Source organism: Anopheles bellator, chromosome 1 (genome assembly GCF_943735745.2).
Source record: "Anopheles bellator chromosome 1, idAnoBellAS_SP24_06.2, whole genome shotgun sequence".
Taxonomy (NCBI): Eukaryota; Metazoa; Arthropoda; class Insecta; order Diptera; family Culicidae; genus Anopheles; species Anopheles bellator.
In genome coordinates, this window is record NC_071285.1 from 27,937,034 (window position 1) to 27,957,848 (window position 20,815).

Below are 20,815 nucleotides of genomic sequence, written 5' to 3' on the forward strand. Positions count from 1 at the left end.
TCATTGTTATTAGCAACTTTCGCCATGAGCCGGACATCTGCCGCTGGCGTACATTGCGCATCCTACGGCCTCCCGGACGAACGGTTCCAATCAACCAGAGCCCTAGGCTCTTTGTCCTTTATGTCCTTTCCTTTTGCTTTCATTTCCGGGTTTCTTTTCCCCTTTTGCAGGCCGATAGGGAAATGTCCCGCATTCAGCAGGGGTTCCCCTTTTCCCGGCTCGTTGGTACGTTGGTAGCCAGTTCGAACTTTCGAAGTTTCGAATTTCGAAACTCAAAGATCAGCAGATCCTTTTCATCTCGCCGTAGGACCCCATTTCGGGCGGCGCAGCTCAAAGAGTGGACCTCCTCGAGAGGTGCAATCGAAGTGGTGCCTACGCCCGCCGGGAAGGCGTCCTTGTTGCATTCGGCCCCCGGGAAGCACTGGAACTTGTTGCTGACGACCACCGCCACGGCGACGCTGCTCGAAAGGTACTCGAAAAGTTTCAACAGAAAAAAAAGGAATCTAACCAAACTCTGTGCCTGGTTTCTGATTCCTCACCGGGCAAACCGGGACGGCCTCGACAGTTTCGAAACAATAAAATTCCCAATACCTTCTTCGTTTTGTGTGAATCTCTCTCTCTCTCTTTTTTGGGGGAAAAGATACTCATTCGACAATAATTGGAAACGGGTGGGCGAAGAAAAAGTTTCCCTTTGGCGGATAAAGTTCCCATTTTTTTTCTGCCGTGCACGATACGCGTGCTCAGTTGGAAAGTTGGGCGGAAAATTAACAAACCGGCGTGGAAACTCGCGGCCAGTTTATTTAACGTTCAATTATCGGGCTCCGGGAGCGCGGACTCCGGTGGCCGGAGTAGTTTGCCGAAAGTCAACATTGGCTCCTATCCTCGGTGAGCCTTCGTGAGTATCTTGTGGCGTGTGCCTTGATAGTGACGGCGAACCGATTTTAAGGTGTTTAATTTGATTTAATTTTTAGTAACCACACGAACATAGTTTATTGGGGGCTCTATAAGTGATCATAAGGTTATTAATTGGTGGTGGTATCTTCTCAAAATGAATCAAATGTTAAGGTACCCATAATTAGGTAGATACTAGATTCCCGCAACACTGGCAACACTATGAATGTGTTAAAAGTTGACAGAGAGAACAAAAAAATCCATCAAAATGAACTTGCTTACTCAACTCGGCGCACAGAAAGAATTTAAGCCATCAAATGGCAATAGATGACTACAATTACTGATCAACAAATGTCATTCACTTGCACATTGCCTTGCTTTTCAACAAATGCTCACGAAGATATTCTTTTCATCACAAAAACTAACACATTACATCGTACAACTCTTTCCGGTATTTTAGATCGCAACTTTCATCGATTATTCTCGTAATTCCTAATTTTGTCAAAGGAAATTTGACTGAAAACATGGAAAAGATTGTTAAGACGCAAAACGATACATTAAATGCAAAAATCACAACCCACAAGGCACGTTACAAGAACCTTAGTTGGTACCCCAGGTCAAAGTTAACGTTCAAGTCACAATTTTCGATCGGTTCAAACCGAACCGGTTCAAACGGAGCTATCTGCGACGTGGGTTGCATACCTTCAGGGGCATACGCATGCGATCACCCAAGACATGAACCGAACGAAACGTTATCACTCACCTCGATTCCATTCCGTCGTCCTTGTGCCGGAGGGCGGCCACAATTCGGTCCTTTTGCTAATCCTAGTACACACCCCGTCATCCTCGGCAAGCATCGCGCACCTCTCGCACGGGCCGTGACCGTCTAACCGACGAACGGGAAGGGTGCGTAGGGATTGGGGAAGTACCCGGGGAAGGCGGCCGTCGGCTGGACGGAGACTGACTGCGTTAGGTAGGTGGTCAGCACCGTCGGGACGACCGTCGTCGAGTAGAGGGTGGTGTAGGCCGTCTTGGCGCCAAACGTCAGCTTCAGCACCTTGCTGTTGGTTTCGGTGACGATCGTCTGCGTGACGACGGGCGTCGACTGGAGCTGGAGCGGCTGCTGTTGCTGCTGCTGCAGTTGCGGCGGTTGCTGGGGCTGCAGGAACGGGTTCAGCTGCGGAATCGGTGGCAGCGGTAGCGTCGGTAGCGTCGTCGTCACAATCTCGTAGTTCGTCTTGGTGATCGTCCCGATCGGCCGCGAGATGGTGCTCAGGATCGTGTTTTGCCCGTTGACGATCGGCAGGACGTGCGACTCGTAGACCGTCTCCAGCTTGACCACCGGCTTGGAGGACGTGATGACGGACGGGATCTGGGCGGCTGCGGCCGGATTCAGGAGCCGCAGAAGCGCCAACTGCTGCAGCTGTTCCGGTGTAAGGGCCGGCGTCGTGACCGGGGCTTCGGTCGTAATGCGATTCTCCCGGTTGTTACCCCCGGACGAAACCTTCTTCTTCGGCCGAATGTTCTCCGGCAGGTTAGCCTTGTCGACCTCGGACAGGTCAAAATCGGAGCCGATACTGGAGAGATCCAGATCGGACGGCAACCGTTCGCGCTTCGGCTTCTCGTCGCCATCATCGTTCTCGTTGTCATCGCCAAATTCCAGCTCCAGGTGAAGCTCGGAGCCGGCCTCGTCCAGCCGGCTGTTGAACTCGTTGAGCGTACGGGACGGCACAAAGTGGTACAGTTCCATCGGCGGTAGCGTCTTGGTGGCTGTCACCAGGCGCGTTACGTGGTAAGTCTGGATCAGGGTGTAACTCGAGGTGTCCGCTCCATCTCGGATCACGGGCAGGATGTGCGTCTTCAGCATCACCTGCGTGGTGCTAAAGGTCTCGGTGAGTGTCTCGAGCGGTGGCGTCTCCGTGTCCGTGCCGAGCACGATCGGTGGGAGCGTCGCGATGCTCGAGTCCAGCAGGTTGCTCTCCTTGTCGATGTGCGTCGTCGTGGCCAGAATGTTCTCCGTCAGGGGCTCCGTCAGCGACGGCGTGATAGTGGCCGTCTCCTGCTCCAGCACCTTCTCGATCGTCGACGTGACCGTGATGTAGCGGGTGTTCTTCACCGTTCCCACCTGTTGGAGGAAGTCGGAGAGTGGAGATGTAACATCCCGGCCGCAAGGCTTCTTATCACCCCCCTCAGTTGCTTACCTGGAAGGTGTAGGGCGACTTGATGGTCGCGATCTCGTAGTACGTGTCCCGGAAGTCGGCCGGCGTCGAGATCTCCACCTTCAGCGTCTCGATCGGGTAGCGGCGCTCGATCTGGTTGTCGGTTTCCGCGTCGTTCAGCACGTTGCCGTGCACCGAGCCGGACTGGTCCAGGTCCGCGTCCGGGTCCACCTTCTCCGACTGCTCGCCGGACTGCGCGATATCGTTAAACTGTACGGACGGGTCGGAAATCGGGGCCGTCGTGAGGCTCTCGGTCGTCAGTACCTGATCCTTGCCCGGCGGGGGCACCTTCGCCGCGCTCTGCTTCCGGATCGCCACCGTCGGCTTGGCCGGCGACTTGTACTGCCAGCGGCCCGGCGACCGGTTCAGCTTGAACTTGTACAGGCTGGTCGAGTGGCCGGGCCCATCCTGTTCCGGCGCCGACGGCTGTGGTTTCGGCTTGAACGACCGCCGGTTAGCGGCCGCCTCCTGCTGCTGCTGCTGGTATTGCTGCTGCTGTTGCTGCTGCTGCTGGTACTGAGCGGTCGCCGACACGACACTGTGGGCAGATGTTGGTTTGAAACCGTTACGAGAGGACTTATTGCGTCGGTTCTGGTAGGCCGGGCCGCCGGCGGGCGCACTCGCCACCACCACAGTGGCCACCTCCACACTAGACGCGGAATAGCGGTTAAATCTTGTACTGCAAAAAACACGGTTAGCGTTGGTCGAACGAACGGTCGGTGAGCGAGAGAGAGAGAGAGAAAGAGGGAGAAAAGAAGAAAACCATGTGTTTACTGTCACCGGGAGTCGTGTTTTCATACAATATGTACACCCACTCACAAACACACACGGGTGGCGTGTAGGAGTGTTGTTGTTGGTTGGTTGTTTGCATGCAAAACCTGGCCACTGAACAATGGAACCCGAAACACACAAAAAAGGAGCCGACATATTGGGTTGATGTTGATGTGATGAGCGCGGTGGTGAGTGATATGATCGTGATCGTGATGAGGAAGTGCAAGGAACGAAGTGCATGCAGGTGACGAAGGACAGTATGAGGTAGGGTGAGATGAGGGTCATGCACACAAACCAAATAAAAGGTAAAACCGAAAACAATAAACTCAACACATTCACGGAAAAGAGAGAAACACGTACCATCAAACGTGCAAACAAAAGTGGAAAAAGTCAAAAAGTAAAACAAAGATTAGGTAAAATGAAGAAAGATAAAAACTAAAAAGTAACAAAGCGAAATAATAAATGCACAAACAGAGAAAGGTAAAGAAAGGAGAACACAAACACGCACAATCAAACAACATTCGGAAACTCGGTAGAGCGCTCGAAATAACGAAGAGATGAAGTGATGTGAAGAACATTTTTATAAAGTTAAATGAAAGAACACAAGGTAACACATGGACTGAAAAGTCATGATCCTAACCCATAAATAGCGCTAGTCTTATTTAATTCATCGCATTTTCAGTAAGTACAAACCTTCAAAAGAAAGGAGATAAAATGTCATGATATTCTGCTCATAAGTTTGTTAGTTATTGAATGAAACAAAGAGATGGCTTAAACACAATTTCGTATTTTATTGTTACACTGCATCTTGATGGGAAAAATACCATTTAAGCGAAGCAATGACTTGAAAATAGTCATAAGGACTCCGCTCCATCAGAAACAACATTAAACGTTGGTTAAGGAGGCCCAAATGAGGTAACAGCAGAAGAATAAATATGATCCACAAAATTGTTTTGAATAATCAAAAAATGAAGTGGCGTGAGTAAGCTGACATTGTATAGATATCAAAAGAACGTGTTTAGTTTTCTATTTAATGAAGATTTTACTATCAGAACGTTCAAAATCGTCTGGAACAGTTATGGGCTCGGTATTGTGGGATGTACGTCGTGTAACATTATTCAACTATCTTGAGACAAGTCAATCAAAACAATTGCGAAACTACATGAATTGAGCTTGGAATTCTTCTTACAGATTGTCGCTGAAACTGAGGCCTGTTTTGAGACCAAAAAGAAATCGTTCTACAAAAGGTGGAAAGGTCGAAATGTTAAAGCGGGGCTGGATTGTGGATTGTGTGGCTCTTGGTGATGTCGTTGATGAGTAAAGCGAATTTTGAACCAAAAAGCTACCTTTTTTCTATTTAGCCTCGGGACGTTTCAGACCATGTGTTAAGCATACTTTACAGACTGCGGAACGGAAGCACTCAGCCACACGCACACATACACACGCACACTAACACACTAATTTACAGAATTTACAGGATGGATGGATGGAACCCGCACAAAGCGACGCTGCCCAAGAGGAAGTCGAAGTGTCAAACAGAGTTTGGAGTAGCTGCAGCGAATGACAGATCGAAAGACAGGTCGTGGGGCAACGTCACCATCTGCGGATCGCCATGACGCGGGACGAAGATGCTCTAGCAGACTAGAGGAGCTTTGCTGACTCCTCGCCAACAGCGGCACAGGCACACTTACACGGCGCAGTATGAGTGGAATGGTGAGAACATGAGAGATTCTTTGGTATTGCTTTCGGGTCACTACAAAATGGCCGACGGAATGGCACCGGTTTGCATCTGCAAAGCAAAGATGGCGGCGGAGGGGGAGGTCCGTCGGATATACTCACTTCTTGGCGGCGGGCTTAACGACCTGGGTGTTGCGGAAGCGGCTGGCCGGCTTCTTGCCGTACGCGCCGCCGCCGCTGGCGGCCGGCGGCTGCGGCGTGATGGTGGCGGCCGCCGGTGTCGGCTCCTCACCAGCCGCCGCCCCGTCCTGCAGCTCATTGTCGTCCTTGCCGAGGCGGTTCTTCAGGCGGTTCTTGAAGTTGCCGCCGCCCGAGTTGATGCCGCCGCCCGGTAGGCGGCGCGACGGTCGCACCAGGGGGCTGGAGCTGGGCGCGCTGGCGAACAGGTTCTCCAGCGGCAGCCCGGTGTCGTCGAGGGCCTGCGAGGCCGGCGACGGCGTAATGATCGAGGCGGCCGCCTCCGGGCTGTAGCGGGGCGTCTTGTTCAGACTCGGCGCCGCCGTCTTGAGGATGCGCAGCGTCGAGCTGGGGTTCAGCTTGACGCGGCGCCCCTCGGCGGCCGGCGCAGCGACGGCTCCAGCCGCCGGCACCGGGGCCGGGCTGTTACCTTGAATGACATGAGAGGTGCTCTGTAGGACCTGGGCATACTTTCCTGAAATGTAGGTTCCGATCACGCTGGTCTCGTGGACGGTGGTGACGCCCTCCTTCACCACGGTGCCGCCCAGCTTCGTCACCAGGCCGGTCGGGTGCGCGGCGCCCCCTCGCTTATTACCTCGCTTCGGCTTGGCCGCCTTCGCGCCCTGCGTCCGGGCGCCACCGTCCGCGGGGGCTGCCGTTGCCGTCGGCCGCAGGTTGACGACGCGGAACGTCTCCTCGACAAACTCGGACGGCTGGCGGGACAGGAAGTCGTACTCCGGTTCGCCGATGTTGTTCCCGATCTGGAGCACCGGAACCGGCTCCTCCTGCTCCTCCTCCTCCTCCTCCACCTCCTCTCCATCGGCTTCCCCTTCCTCAGCGTCTTCCGCAGCCTGCGGGGTCACTTCCGGTTGCCGGGTCACCACCACGGAAGTCTTCTTTTCGTCCTCGGGCCGGACCACGGTCACCGTTTGGGTCGCTTGGGTTTCGGAAACGGTCGACAATACGATCGGTGACTGTTCCTCTTCCTCTACCTGCTCCTCATCATCCTCTTCCACCGGTTCCTGCGCTGGCTCTTCCGTCGTCGTCGTCGTCGTCGTGGTGGTCGTTGTGACAGGTTTGACAGCTTCGATGACGTGTGGTTTTTGCTTGTCTGTCACTTTGACAGTCGGGTCCTCCGGTTTGGGTTCCTCAATCGGTTCCTCCTGTTCCACTTCCTCTTCTTCTTCCTCTGGTTCTGCCGACTCCTGCGCTTCCTCAGCCTGCACTTCTTCCTGCGCCACCGGTTCCTGTTCCTCCACCTCTTCCTCCACCTCTTCCTCCGATTCTTCCTCCTCCAGTGGTGCTGCCTCCGTCGTCGTCGTCGTTGTCGATGGTTCCACCTTCGTGGCCACCACTTTGACGATGGGCGCCACCGGCTTGATGATGACCGCCTTCGGGACCGGCTTCACGATGTAGCGTGGTTCCTGTGGCTCCGCCGGTTCCTGCAGGCCAACGGTGGTCGATGGTTTCTGTGGTGTCACCTCGACAACTTTGGGCTTCGGCTTGAGGATCGGCTTGATCGCCACCTTCGGGACCGCCTTCGGGATGAACTTGAGCGGTCCGGCTGGCTTGGTGGGCAGTGGTCTCGGCGTCTCCGGCAGGACCTGCACGATGCTGACCTTCTCCTTCGGCTGCACCGGCAGCACGACCGTTTTGCTCGGCTTGATCTCCCGCAGCGCCTCCTCGGTGGTCGATGTGGTACTGGGCGTCGTCTCGATCACCGGTGGCGGCGGGGCCGTCGTTTTCGGTGGTTCTAGGCGTGGAGCAAAAAGAGATTAAAACCGATCACGAATCCGTGCAGATAGTGTCAGAGGTACCTCTCGCTGGATACTCGGTTTCGGATATTGGGAAGAGGGCTAAGACTAAGACAACTAACTACTTATGTGAAGCTGGAAAAATTAGGCTCTACAGCGCAGCAACTTAAAAGAACAACAGGGTAGCATACATGGATCTGCTACATTGAAACCATGGAATGCTTTTCGTTCAGCTTTCAAAGCTTCTGATGCAGCTTTGGATTGAACTGATCGAAGTGCCATCTGTGAGCATACGATGGAACTAAATTAAACAATCAAATTGCGACTCAAATGATGGGGATGCATTTGATACTTCCAGCTCGGTTCCAGCCAAAATTGTGAGACCTCTACTCAATAATTCAATAAAAAGCCCAATCGGCAAGGCTGACAAACGTCAACTGATTGGCACCAAACTTAGCAGTTGCATCTGAATTGACACGCCAATTAGTTGCTGCTGATTGGCTGGCCCGTCAGCCAGAAACTCGGCTCGGCCCGATTGTGGCTCTTAACTGGAGCTTAGTTTCAATTCGATTAACACTTCACACCGGCATCGAACCGGACGTGTCAAAGTGGATTACAATTAAGCGCCTCGCGAGCGGCTGATGGTTACCTGTTACTGCCGGAGCGGCGCTCTGTGGCGAGAAGATCATCACCGTGTTGCCGATGGTGGTGGTGAAATCGAGGAACCCATAAACCGTCTGCGTGATGTAGTAGTCCGGGTTGACGTCCTGGCTCGGAACGACCGCAAACACCGGATCGCCACCGGCATCCCGTGGCGACGACGAGTCCCCGTAAACGCCTCCACCGCCGGGTGAGTAGACTGCGCCGTGTGCTGAAATGAACACCGAAGAGAAAAGAACAGAACGGATCCAGTCAATCATCCCGGGTGCTCAGGAGTCGATCAAATGGGAAACTCAAACAGTGGTCCCGGTTTCCGGCTCCCGGGTTTTTAATTGACGCGCCCGGCCCCCGGCCGACCGATTCCGGATAATAATTTTCACAAATATTGACGGCCAACTTTCCCGCTTCCCCAGGTCCGAAGTTTCCCGGGGGTGACTCTAAGAAAGACCAACGGAGACGAACGGAGCCAGTTCGGGAGCGACTGTTCGAAAGTTTATGTGCCGCGAATCGCTAACAATACGCAAACAACTCCCGAGGCTCGCAATTTATCAACCTCCGAGCGCGAGGCGGAAGCTCTCCATTTTGCGACCGCCAGTCTTCTTCGGACCCCCGGGTTGCAAAACATAGTCAGACTAATGATCGCAAACGACACTTTTGTCAGGACTTCTGTCGGACCGGGAACACAGACCCGCAGAGACGGCACATCGGTTACGGGCCGTCCAGCAGTCGGAATGCTATGTCTGCTGGATCAAATGGAGCGTGGTGGAAGTAGAAGATGTGGAACGCAATTTACCACCCAAAGTTACTCGCAAACGATAATTACACACGCCTTCGCGTGCAGCGAGGACGAGACACCGACGAGGAACTTCCTGTCGCAAAGAATTATGGAGTGCTGTTGGGGTGGAACTAATAGTTGTCTAGGTTTTTCTCCAAAAATTTTTAAAGTACTTTTTTTTTAAATAAAGAATTAAGAAAATCAAAATAAAGATGGATTATTTAATGATTGACTTATTGATAGGAGGGTAGGAGAGCACTTCGATATTCGGTGATCATTTGAGCAAATCATTGTGAAATGTGGGATGCGAAAATCAATGCAGTCATTCCATTACTCCATTACTGCGGGATGTTATATTTTAGGCTAAATATTTGACGGAGAAAGACTTAAAATAAACTATACTATTTGTACTGATTTGATTAAACCATTGATAAAACCAACCAAAACCATTTCTTTGCGAACGAACCATTGTTGTCAGCAATCTATAATTTTACTCCAAGATGAAAATAATGTAGTAATCTCTTGAATACAATAGTAAATTTTATAGGACACTGTATCACGCCCCGAACACATTTGATTAGTTAATGTTGGTTGCCACAAATTTCGATTCGTCGCTAAATTTGCCGAATGCATTTACTCTTACGAATGCAGTTGGTGAAGTTACACTGAGCTGTATATGAATTTATAACTTCCCAAAATTGCATTACAAAATTCTTCAGATCTGGAGTTCAGATCTGAATCCAGTTACGTTCTTCAACCTGAGCAGGTCGCTTTCGCCACTAATCACGAACAGTTGATACTTTGCATATGTCTTGTTGCCGCCAAAGTCTTCAACTAGTATCAACAACTCGCTTTGAGACGGTCAGCTGATGGATACGATAGGCGGATAGTCACCATAGTCATGATGGTTCTGACCAAGGCACCGAGCTATGGCTCAATTTGGATAATTCAAATTCAAGGTTACCTGCAGAAGCTTAAGCTTGGCTCTAAAGCTCTTCCGAATTTATTGTACTGTAAACAGATTTCTATGATCTTTGCCCACGGTATATCCGAGACTGATAGAAGCCCAACAGCTACTCGCATTACTCGTAGGTTCTATAGTTCATTCTCCATAGGCAGTCATGTTTTTGGTCTAGGTCTAGGTTATCTGAGCCAGAGCCCAGCCAGCCTGAGCCCAACTGAGCCAGAATAAAAAATTAACAACCGGTTTTCGGCATTCCCATAACTTCTAAGGCTTAGCATGAACTTTCTATAAAGTGCTTATAACTGGCTGAGCTTCTTCTCTTAATACGACCAATTTTGCTTTCCTATCACATGTTCAACAACGCTGGCTTAATAATCCTTCATTAAAACGGAAAAGTTCTGAACCACTTCATTTGCCCTGCTCATTGAAAGATCTTCACACAACATTCACCCGCTTCCGGGCGAAACATTAGCGAACTTCTCGCTTCAAAGAGCGATGATACTTTCGATTAACATTACTCTCTGCCAGCGCAATGATCGAACCAATTTGCATTTCAATAGGTTCGATTTCACCGCAAAGTGAATCATTATTCAGTGAAGTACGCAATGGAACGGGAATTGTGCTCTTCAACTTCTTCTCATTACCGTAATGGATTCCACCCAGCGTGTGCAGCGCACGGGCCGGCGCGCCAAGAAGCACTGCAATATCGCTGAATTATTTGCAAACGAAAACGGCAGCCGGCGGCAACAGCAGAAGCGATGAAATGAATAATTTCTCAATGCCCGTCTCGTCCTGACGGATGAAACTTATTTCTGTCTGCCTTCAAGACATTTCTTTCTCCGGCGGAATGCCCGAATATTCAAATCTATTCCGTCCATCGGCACGAAGCCCATCAAATATCTGTCTAGACGGAGCCGATGGAGCGTTTTTCTGCGAACAGTGCAAAGCGTTGCCATTGCGAAGTAACCACGGGCGCCCAGGGGCCCACAGGCAGAGGCCCTTTTGGGTGAAAGTTTGAACACTGTTGGTACATTTTTTGTGGTCTACTATAAGGCTCAAAAATAGTCAAGTACGATACTGGAAATAAGTTAGGTTTTTACTGCCAAACCGTCTTCAACGTTAAGCAACGTCCAACAATTCTGTGTCAAGCGTAAAAATAATTCCACAATTCGGGAACGGGGCTCGATTCGCCTTCTAAGGTTAATTTTCGACATTTTCCTGTTTGTACGGCATTTTCCTAAGAACAGAATGATCCGCCGAGACATGTTGACTCTTGACAAAATTATGATTACTGGTAGAAACATTGAACACCTCCAGCACCTTATTGTTCCATGTAGTAATTTGCAACGGCACCCTACTCATATGAACGTGCTAGTTCCGTTCGCAAGTGGTGTTTGGGTCCCTCCTTTTTTCCTGACCACATTCACGCTCATAAACATTTCGATCGAAAGCAGTGTTGGTACGAACCATAAATAAACTGTAGACGGAACTGTTCGAAACAAAAATAAAACTTTGAAACCCCACAAGCCTCGCGAGTAGTGGCCGGACTCGAAGGGCCCGTGGATTTGAAGTGGGCTGCTAAAGTGGGCGGCTCACAATGAGCGATGTGTAATCCGTACCCCGTCCTTCCCCACGAGCCCTGCTCCTCGAAGGGATGCTCCGAAATTAGCATTTTGCGTGACGAGCCCGAATTCGAATTAGAATTATTTTTAGGAGCGAAACCAAACAGAGCTAGAAACAAAATGTGGGGAACATTTTGCATACACGCTGAAAAGTGTTTCAAACGAGTCCGGGGAACGAGGGCTGATGAAACCTGGCCACCCTTCAACTCCTGCTACTTCGAACCGGGCTCGAAAGTTGGCAGGCAAATATCTCGTTCAATTGCAGCTACTTTTCAATCGTTGTTTTTTTTCTTGCTTGCTTGCCCGTAAGTTTGTAAGTTTGGCCGAAACGGAATGGCAATGCGGGGGCTGCTGATGGGGTGCGGCCAACTGGCCAACTGTGCAAGCAAACGAAAAGTTGCTGCGCTGGTTGTTAGATCGAGTGTCGGAATACGGTTTTACTCCCTCGACCGGATTTTTGGGGTGGTGGCCATCCTAACGACCGGGACGCTCGAGACCCAACTTTTCTCCGGTCGTTCCGGCCGAAGAAAAATGTGGGCCGCCACAGGACGACCTCCGTGTGTTCGGATGTGGCCGAAGCCGACCGGCGGGAATTCCGGAGCAGCCCGAAAACTGATTGAAGTGTTCGACTGGCAAAGAGACCCGACTGTGGGCCCTTGGTGTCCCCGCATTTCGTGTCGAGACAACGGCAAAGTTGTACCTGTCGCGTATCGCATCCCTTTTCGGCCGCACTCCATTTGGCTGCAGTCGGCGGTCGGCTGCGAAAAAGGACATGTGAAGCGCACAAAAAAACTAGCATCAAGAAACGGAACGGAAACGGAAAAGTAATCGTCCGAATGAAATGTAACCAGACTTTGACTTCTTCTCGAGTGCGCCGTGAGTGGGTGGCCGGGCCGGGAGGGTGGTTTTTCATTCCCTTTTACCTTTCCGGTCTGCCGTCTAGGACGTCTAGGCGGCCCCCCCCGGTGGTCCCGGTGTCCTTGCGAGAGAGTAACTAACGTATCTTGAAGTTTCTCTTACGCCCGAAACGTGCCATACGCTGCTTGGTTCGAGTGTGTATGTGTGTGTGTGTCTTCAATCCAACACACCAACGCGCACCACCCACCCACCCACCCATGTTTCCTCCTTCCTCAGTCTTCCGGGAAAAATGGGATTGTTAACGAGCTTTTACCAACTTTTGCCCAACAAACCGTCGTTTCCAGCGTATTAAATTCTTTCACCATTCTAAACATGCACGACAGAGAGGACCCCACGCGAGCTGGGGTCCGAAAGGGATGCAAAACATCCTCACCGGGGATTGCAGCGAAAAGAAAGGCGAACTAAATCTCCACACACTCGCTCGGTTGGACTGCCCTTGGGAGCATCCTCTTGGGATGCTCCGCCGGGAAGATGGCGGGAACGCATCCGCATAGTTCGTAAGAAAAGAGGCACCCAAAGCCGGCGGTCGGTTGGGCCCGGCGTTTCTGCGAATCAATTTTGCAGCCGTGCCGTCGGAGCGTTGGCAGTCGCCAGCTCTCAGGGCCAGGACACCCAGGGCAGGACGAACCGGACCAGGACCGGCGGATGCAGTAACAATATATCAAACGATGGCCCGCCATGTCCCCGCCCGAACGAGGACGCTTAGATCAAACGATAAGTAACCGGCAACGATTTGCATACATAATGATTAGCTTCGAAGCTAATGTCCTTCGGAGCCCGGAAGCGGCAGGGGGGCTCAAGTTCGTATTTCACAATGGCCGTGGCAACTGAAGTGGTCGTGAAGTCGTGAAGATTTACCTTGCTCCTACGTGCACATCGGTGGCCGTCGGTGGATAGGGCGCGTCATTATTTATTGGTGCCGGTGGAAGCAATTCAATAACTGGCATGGATAGAAAATGCATAAACGCTTCCTAACGAAGCACGAAGCGGACCGACCGGGAACAATCGAACAATGGTCCGGGCTAAGCAAAGGGCCATCGAAAAGTAACTGGGAAAACGTATCCTGTTTCGAGGCACTTTTACATATTGCGATTGCATACCTTCAGGCGTTTTCTGTCCAATCGCTTCCCAAAGCAACTTTGCGGATCAATATTAAAATCCCTGGCCTGGTAGCCGAATCAATGCGATGCAGACAAGAAGCCCCGTAGTGTAATGAAAGGTTCAATAATTCATTGCTTCCCCAGGGGACGAGATTCGCTCGGTAAGTTAGTAAATGAAAATCCAATCTCAATACTATGTTTTGATGATTTTCTTGTTGATTGCGCGCACTGTTGGGGGTAAGTAATGGCATTTTAATCTCTTCTAACGCTAATGTGCTGCACGCGTAGCACGAAATATCGAATACAACAGGAATAATCGTATATTTGGTGAATATTCCATGAATAAATGAATATGTTTTGGCCACCGAATGAATATGTATCGACGGCAAACGCGCATTCGGGTGGATTTCGCTTACCCGGCCTCTGATTATGCTGATCCATATTAAAATCTGCTGACAAACAAATTACAGTCACCAATTTGTATACCATTAGCGTCTGGCAATCTACTTAATCTTCGTTTAAACGCACCGATTCCCGCGGCGGCGCGGTGTCGTTCTCGAAAATCTTCGCGAATCCGCGAGCCGAGATAAAGTAATAAACTGCCGAGCCCGGCGATAAGACGTCTGTCACATTATTCGTTTAGTCCCTGCGCCGCCGGGACGATCGGGTCGTGATAAGAAGCGCGAAAAAAACCATATGAAAGCGCCAAGCGGTAGCGGCATGCATGACAACCTCGCACGGGCGGACGGCGGTATTGTAACGAGGACGAAAAAATTTGATGAACAACCATCACCCATCTGCCGGGTTCGGCTCGCCCCGGAGCTTGAAGTACGCTTGAAGTGCACTGGCAGATTATCAGCACCAACGATGGTGTACTGGAAACACACCGAGCCTGACGATCGAATGTGTTTAGTCTTCGGAATAATGCGTCACTTACGCGCGCGCGCCTGGACCCGGGTACTTCATCAAAGTCTGCGGAAGCGACTGTTTCTTTTATGCACAAAACTAAGCCGAACATTGCCACCGTGTCGTACACGGAAAAAAAAACCATTCCTTTTCGGTCTTGAAGCGGACCGGATCCGCTCGGGGACACCGGCCGTATGTAAACAGCTCCATTGGAGCCATCCCATGCTTTGGAGTGCTTTTTTTTTATTAGCGTCATGCCGTGAAAAGTTTATCCTCCGGCGAGGCGAGTGACACTTTTATCTGGCGCCCTCCCGAAACAGGACTCCCGGATGGCCGGACCCGGGCCAGGCCGAATGCTTGGCGTCGGAAACATAAAACCAGAACCATTCGCGCAAACACTTGATGCCCGGGATGATGGATGGCTTAGTGCGTTTGAATTGTTTCAAATTTCGTATTAAATCTTTGAGGACGCATTTCTATTGGACGGTTCCTAAGTTTACTGCAGGATTCAAGATTTTAATAAAAGATTTACCAACTGTGCCACTTAGGCACGAAATAGCAACGTAAAAAAGTCAAAGCAAATACGAACAAGTTTCAGCACCGAGCGAGTTATTCGTTTGATACGTATTCCTTTGCCTTTGCCCTTAGTGTGTAGTATTATCTTTTTGAAGAATAAAACAGGAACTAAAAAAACAAACTTTCAATCCAATTGTCTCCGGATACTCCGGTTTTGTTAACATAAACCCCATATTGCCAAAGCGGCTGAAGGGGGTTTCTAGCAAAACCACTTCAAACTGATCCTCGAGATGCCGAACGAAAATTGTAATATTACATCAACTCCACAAAAATAAAGCCCACCCGGCCGCATTCCGTGAGCATTTTAATGTTGGTTTCTTTTGGTTACGCAAAAAATTTCCGCTTCGTTCCGGCAGAAGCAACGGGACCCAAGGGACGCAGGAAAAAAACACGAGAAACACACCGCACAAAACAATGCCGCACATTTCCGTGTCGTTCATTTCGTCATCTTTCGCCCGTGCCCGTGGCGTGCCAGAAGTTGCTGTTTTATTGGCGTAAAACATTTTTCGTCCACAACACTTCACATTTATGTTGCGGAACAAAATGCGATTGCCGGTGCCCGGGTGGGGACGAACAAGGTGCCGAAAGCCCCAGTCCCAGCGACGGGAGCCGGAAGCCCGTGTTGCGTCGGTGGTTGTGGAATAATTTCTGTTCCCGAAATGGTTGTAAAGAAAGGAAATACGAAAAATGACAGACGTATTGGCGAATGAATCTTATCGCGCGCGCGGCACTTTTAGCGTCTGCCGTCGTCAGTCAGAGCGTCGGCCGATTTCGATGTAATTCGGTGGAACTCGGTGGGAGCCACCCCACCAGGTGGGATTCATATCTTTGACTTTCATATTTCCAGTGCCGGCGAGACAAGAACACCGGGCCGATGAGAAATAAAACGGAACCGAAAGTAGGGTTCTCCCGTTCCCGGCGGACTGGGAAATCTGGAAGTTTGAGCCACACAAGACAAAAAAAAAGATGTTCACATTCCTGGAAAACGGAAATCACGCTTCAGCAAATCAGCAACTTTGTCCGCGTTTGCCACCGAAATTTTCACCGCGCTCAGAAAAGAAGCGCGGCACGAAAGTCCTGCCAAAGACCCGGTACGTTGGGAACACGTGTCACTTCTTTCACCGGTTGGCCGTAACTTCGCGCGAAGCAGCGCAGCGGTTCTCGAAGAATGTGTCATTAAACGCGGCGAAGTAGAGGGCACGTCGGAAGGAATTTTAAGCTGGATTCAGGTGTACTGCTTTGGGGTTGAAATGCCGGCGGGCGCATGTTTTATGATGGGTTATGTTTTCCGCTCAGCCACCCTCAGCACCGGATTGCTTCGGATCGCTACATGTTACTAACCCAATTAAGGGCGGCTAATGAAATTTCCGCAACTCCTACGGGCACAACCGAATCTCAGCGATTGAGATATGGCTTTGAGGAGCAAACAATGTCATTAAATTGAGTTGCGTGAATCAGGTGTGGAAATAATGGCATTCGCGTGTTGATAGCCTCAATCAAAAAGTGGGTCAAAAAGTTTTCAGAAAAATCCAAACTAAGAAATCTTCGTCGATTCGAGTCCGAGTTCAAGGAACGTCCGTTCAGCTCCCAAAATTTTGTTCTAACAAAACTCTGAGATCTTTCAACTAATTTTTATTCTGTTTGAGCTTCTTTTTGAGTTTGACAGTTGACATGCGGAAAGCTAAGAAAAGAATTTATTAAATTTTTACTCGTTTCGGATTCTGGTCTATTTATTGTTTTCGTTTGGTTTCAGGCTTTTGGTACTGTTCTCATCCATACATCAAAATAATTGCCCAAACTAATAGGTTCGCCAACTGTCAGAAGCAGTTTATTAATAGTTTTAAATAAACATCAAACATCTTGTTTGTCTGGGTGTCGATTTCCTGCTTCGAATATGTTGCTCTAAAATTGGGCCGTGGCATTTCAAAGAGACGACCATCAAAATCATGAAGGGTTGCCGCTTAATAACAATAAATGATGCTTTTGAGATGGACGGAAAAAGGTCCTTTATTAATGAAAAAAAACAAAAATTATTAAACACGTTGTAGCTTAATGATTAAACCAAAGTTTAATATTTATAGCCATGTAGACTTTTAAGTGACTTTATTTACGCCAGTCAAGCACTAACCTGACACCAGCTAACACATCGAGCCAGGACTGAGCTAATCTGCCATCAAAACCCGCTTCTGGTGACGCCAACAATGGGCCAACTAGTTCTAAAAGTAATTTTAAACACTGCCCGCACTGAAATTAGAGTTTGAAAAATCACTCGCATTGCGCCCGGCACACAATCCTGGCGAACGGTCGTGTTGAAAATTATGCTCCTGGCCAGGTGCAGGGTGCATAAATTTGGCACCGTGTCCACTCCGGGGGTGGCTCCTCGGGGCGCAAGTTTTGTGGGATAATTTGTGCTCAACTGGAACCGACAGAACCGACACTCGCTGGACACCGTTCTGCTGCCGGTACGATGGACAACAAAATTGAACTTTAATTACGGCGCCGAAATTGAGAACTAATGGAAAAACTTAAGTACCACAGCCACCGGAGGAAGGGAGAGTGTGTGAGACAGAGAGAGAGAGAGAGGGAGAGAAAGTGTTTCAATCCGATTCGGCTGGCCAGAAAACAGTTGCCTCTGGCTCCCGGGTCCGTCTGTCGGATCCGTCGGCTCATCTTTTCGGTGATATCAAAAGCACAGCCGTCCGACCGGTGGCCGGTGTGCCGGAGTTCTCGGTGTCTCAGTTCCTCAGTCAATCTGCTACGGGGGAAGAAAAATGAACCCGCTGCTAGATGCTGAATCTACGGGCCGGCTTCACATGGACAGCAGCGCACTGGCCGGACCGTGGCCATGCATTCCTCTGGGACGCATTCCGGCGTTGGTAAAGACCCGACCACACAAGAAACATGAGTCGCCGACGAGCAGAAACCGGGAATGCCGGAAACAACATCATCACCAGTATTGGCACCTCCATGGCCGCTACTCCGGAGGGTAGCCGGATCCGGAGCCGGGCAAATAGCAAATGGTTTGAAATTTAACTTTAATTAGTCTTTTCTCCAACTTAATTTGCATTTAATTGGACTGCAGCCGGCCCCGCTGCCTCGCTCTCTGGTTGCAGCCTGGGAGTCCTTATGGAGTACGGGAGTTACCTGTGCCGGGTTTTTACGAACGAACGAACGAATGAAGTCGTGGCGTTGCTTAGTTCTTGCTTAGTTTTCCGGCAACGACAACATCGGAGCCTTGCTCCGAATCCAGACACTATTGGGTCCATTTTACGCACAACTTGCCGCCTATTAGTGGCAATAACTTCTCCGGTGGCGAATTCCCAGCAGGTTCGGTGGAGAAGGCTAGCTTTCGGTAGATAGCGTCGGAAGAGCCTCATCGCAAAGGGGTAAGTTTGTGTACCTGCAAATTAACCGAAAGTTCTCACATTCCGAGCCTGCTAATCATCTCTTCCATTAGCACTCTCTCTCTTTCTCCTTTAGCCTTGGTCAGGTCTTCGTGTAATTTGGTCGGCCTGCAGGGTATTTAGCATGGTACCTTTGTGTGGCATGAAAAATGGACCCCAACATTGGGGCTGTGTCACAGTTTTATTTACAAGCCCCCTGACACACAATAACCTAAGAAGAAAGCACCAGAAGATTCTATAGTTACGCCCGATGCTACATATTTTATGAGTTAAAATTTATATTTATATTACGTCAAATTTATATAACATTCTTCCATGCTTTTATAACATTTACTATGCTAGTGACAGACTTACATATTTTACTATAAAATGCAGCGTTTATTGTAAAAGTCATAGTCATAGGAGTAAAATTACGTCCAATATTTTAAAGAATCGTCTTTGTTGCAAAATGGTTTTATCCTTGACTCTACCTAGTGAATAAACCGCCGAACCGTTACGACTGAAGATTATCTCCACGTTTATTGTTAGTATTTCTGTAACAAAATAACACAATGGCAGCAGTGCCATTTTTTATGCTCGCTTTTTGCTCGTTAAAGCGACCACTGGTTCGAGAAATCAATACCCGGCAAGCATACCGTAGCGCCTAATTGCAGGCAACCGGTGGCACAAAGGCCACGCCAAAAAGCACGTTGCAATGCGGAGTGCCGCGTTTCGGGCGCAAACTATTTGCACGGCACCGGGCCGTCCCCACGACGACGGTGCTTGCGAGGCGTTACGACAACGACGACGGTGTACACAAGTGGGCCGGCCAAGATAAGAATGTTCAAATCTCCCTGCACACGAGGAGAATGGGTTTTTGGTGTTTTTTTCAACTGAGGGGGCCAACGAGACAGCTCACAATCGAAACAATGGTAAACACGCCACACGCCACCCGCGGGGGGAAGCGGCAAGACGAGGGATTGGGAAACGGTAAACAAAACTTTTCCCTACACTACTTGCTACTTTCCGTGTGGTCCGTGTGGCCTCGGTAACGGTACTTGTAACGGTACCGCATCGCACCAGCTTCCCTTGTTACCTTTGGAAAAGTGCAGCACAAAAGTTGTGCCAAAAGTCGATAATTGGCGGTGTGCTGGGTACGGTGGGCCCATCGTGGTCTGAGAGTGCACTGCTTCGTCCCGGGAATATCTGCTTGCGAGGCATTCGTATAATCAACAATCCCACCGCAAGCCCTCTTTGAAGGAGCTTGGGGGCTCAAGAAACCACCACCAACAGGGGGATGCAACCATATGGCGGTGGGCGGTACGATGGGAAATAGAAATTTATGTAAATTTCTATCATTCTAACATACACAGGTATTTTATTGCGAGGCGGCGTACGTAAGTAGTAGTTAAAGGCCATGCCTACACACTGAAACGACGCTGGCAGGACGTGAGGGAAAAGAAACCCATCACGAACGAAACGTCCTTTCAACGGGCACCGGTACGTAATAGGCCGGGGCTGCCCTTCGATCGATCGATCGACCGGCGGCCTTCGGTAGGGATTGGTTCGCAATCGCATCGTCCTAATGCTATTACCGGAAATTGGCTACAAAACATACACCTGCTGCTGCTGCTGCTGCCGGACCTGGAACCATTACCCGAACCGGCCATTATCGGAAGTCGGGTAAGTGGATTGTTTGCTCCAAATCAGTATTTTCCCCATTGGCATTGTCGCGTGGGCCCGAAGGAAGTAATCAACGCAGAGCAGCGAGCTTTGTTAACGGTAACCTCAGAAGGTCATTTTCGGTTGATGCGAAGCCTCAGCCCAACTATCACCGGGGCCCATTTTCTCGGTCCTTGGAGATGGAGCTGCGATTTTCTTCTCTTTTTGCAACTTCAATTGTAATCAACATGGCAGTAATTACTAGAAGACAGCCTACGAAGAATGTCCCATGCTCGGACTGCTGCGAAGAGTACGTTTAGCTTAGAGCGAAGCATCTTCATCGTTCAGCTCGCAGTGTGGAAAGTTCACTTCGTTTGCTGTGAGTTCACTTCAAAAGGCGTCACAAAAGTAATAGGAGAACTTGGTAGACCCCTAATTAGCATTGGAAGCGAAGTAAGATGTAGAGCTATTCCATTCACTTTCTCATTTCAATTTAGTCACCAGAAAAACTATAATATTTCTGTAGAGTTGTGCCGCTTCGTTAACGCCTTAAAGTATGCAACTGTAACACACGATCTCTTATTAGTTTATGCTTTTCGACGTTCGATGGGACACAACAGCTCGCGTACAACGTCTTTTGAGCAAAGTTGCCAAAGTTATGAGTGGTCTTGATTCATTCGGGCATTAACTTTCATCTGAA

The 20,815-nt window shown here is 49.8% G+C and overlaps 1 protein-coding gene across 1 annotated transcript in view; it reads right to left on the reverse strand.

Moving 5' to 3' along the window:
• Window positions 1-1,777: 1,777 nt before the first annotated feature.
• The window catches only part of LOC131215370 (titin), a 92,567-nt gene continuing 73,529 nt past the window's right edge, over window positions 1,778-20,815 (reverse strand). The window contains exons 2-5 of the mRNA XM_058209758.1: window positions 8,199-8,420; window positions 5,721-7,548; window positions 3,093-3,789; window positions 1,778-3,016 (exon numbers count right to left, since the gene is read on the reverse strand). Of these exons, the coding sequence (XP_058065741.1) occupies window positions 1,778-3,016; window positions 3,093-3,789; window positions 5,721-7,548; window positions 8,199-8,420 (3,986 nt within the window). The remainder of the gene's footprint in view (window positions 3,017-3,092; window positions 3,790-5,720; window positions 7,549-8,198; window positions 8,421-20,815) is intronic.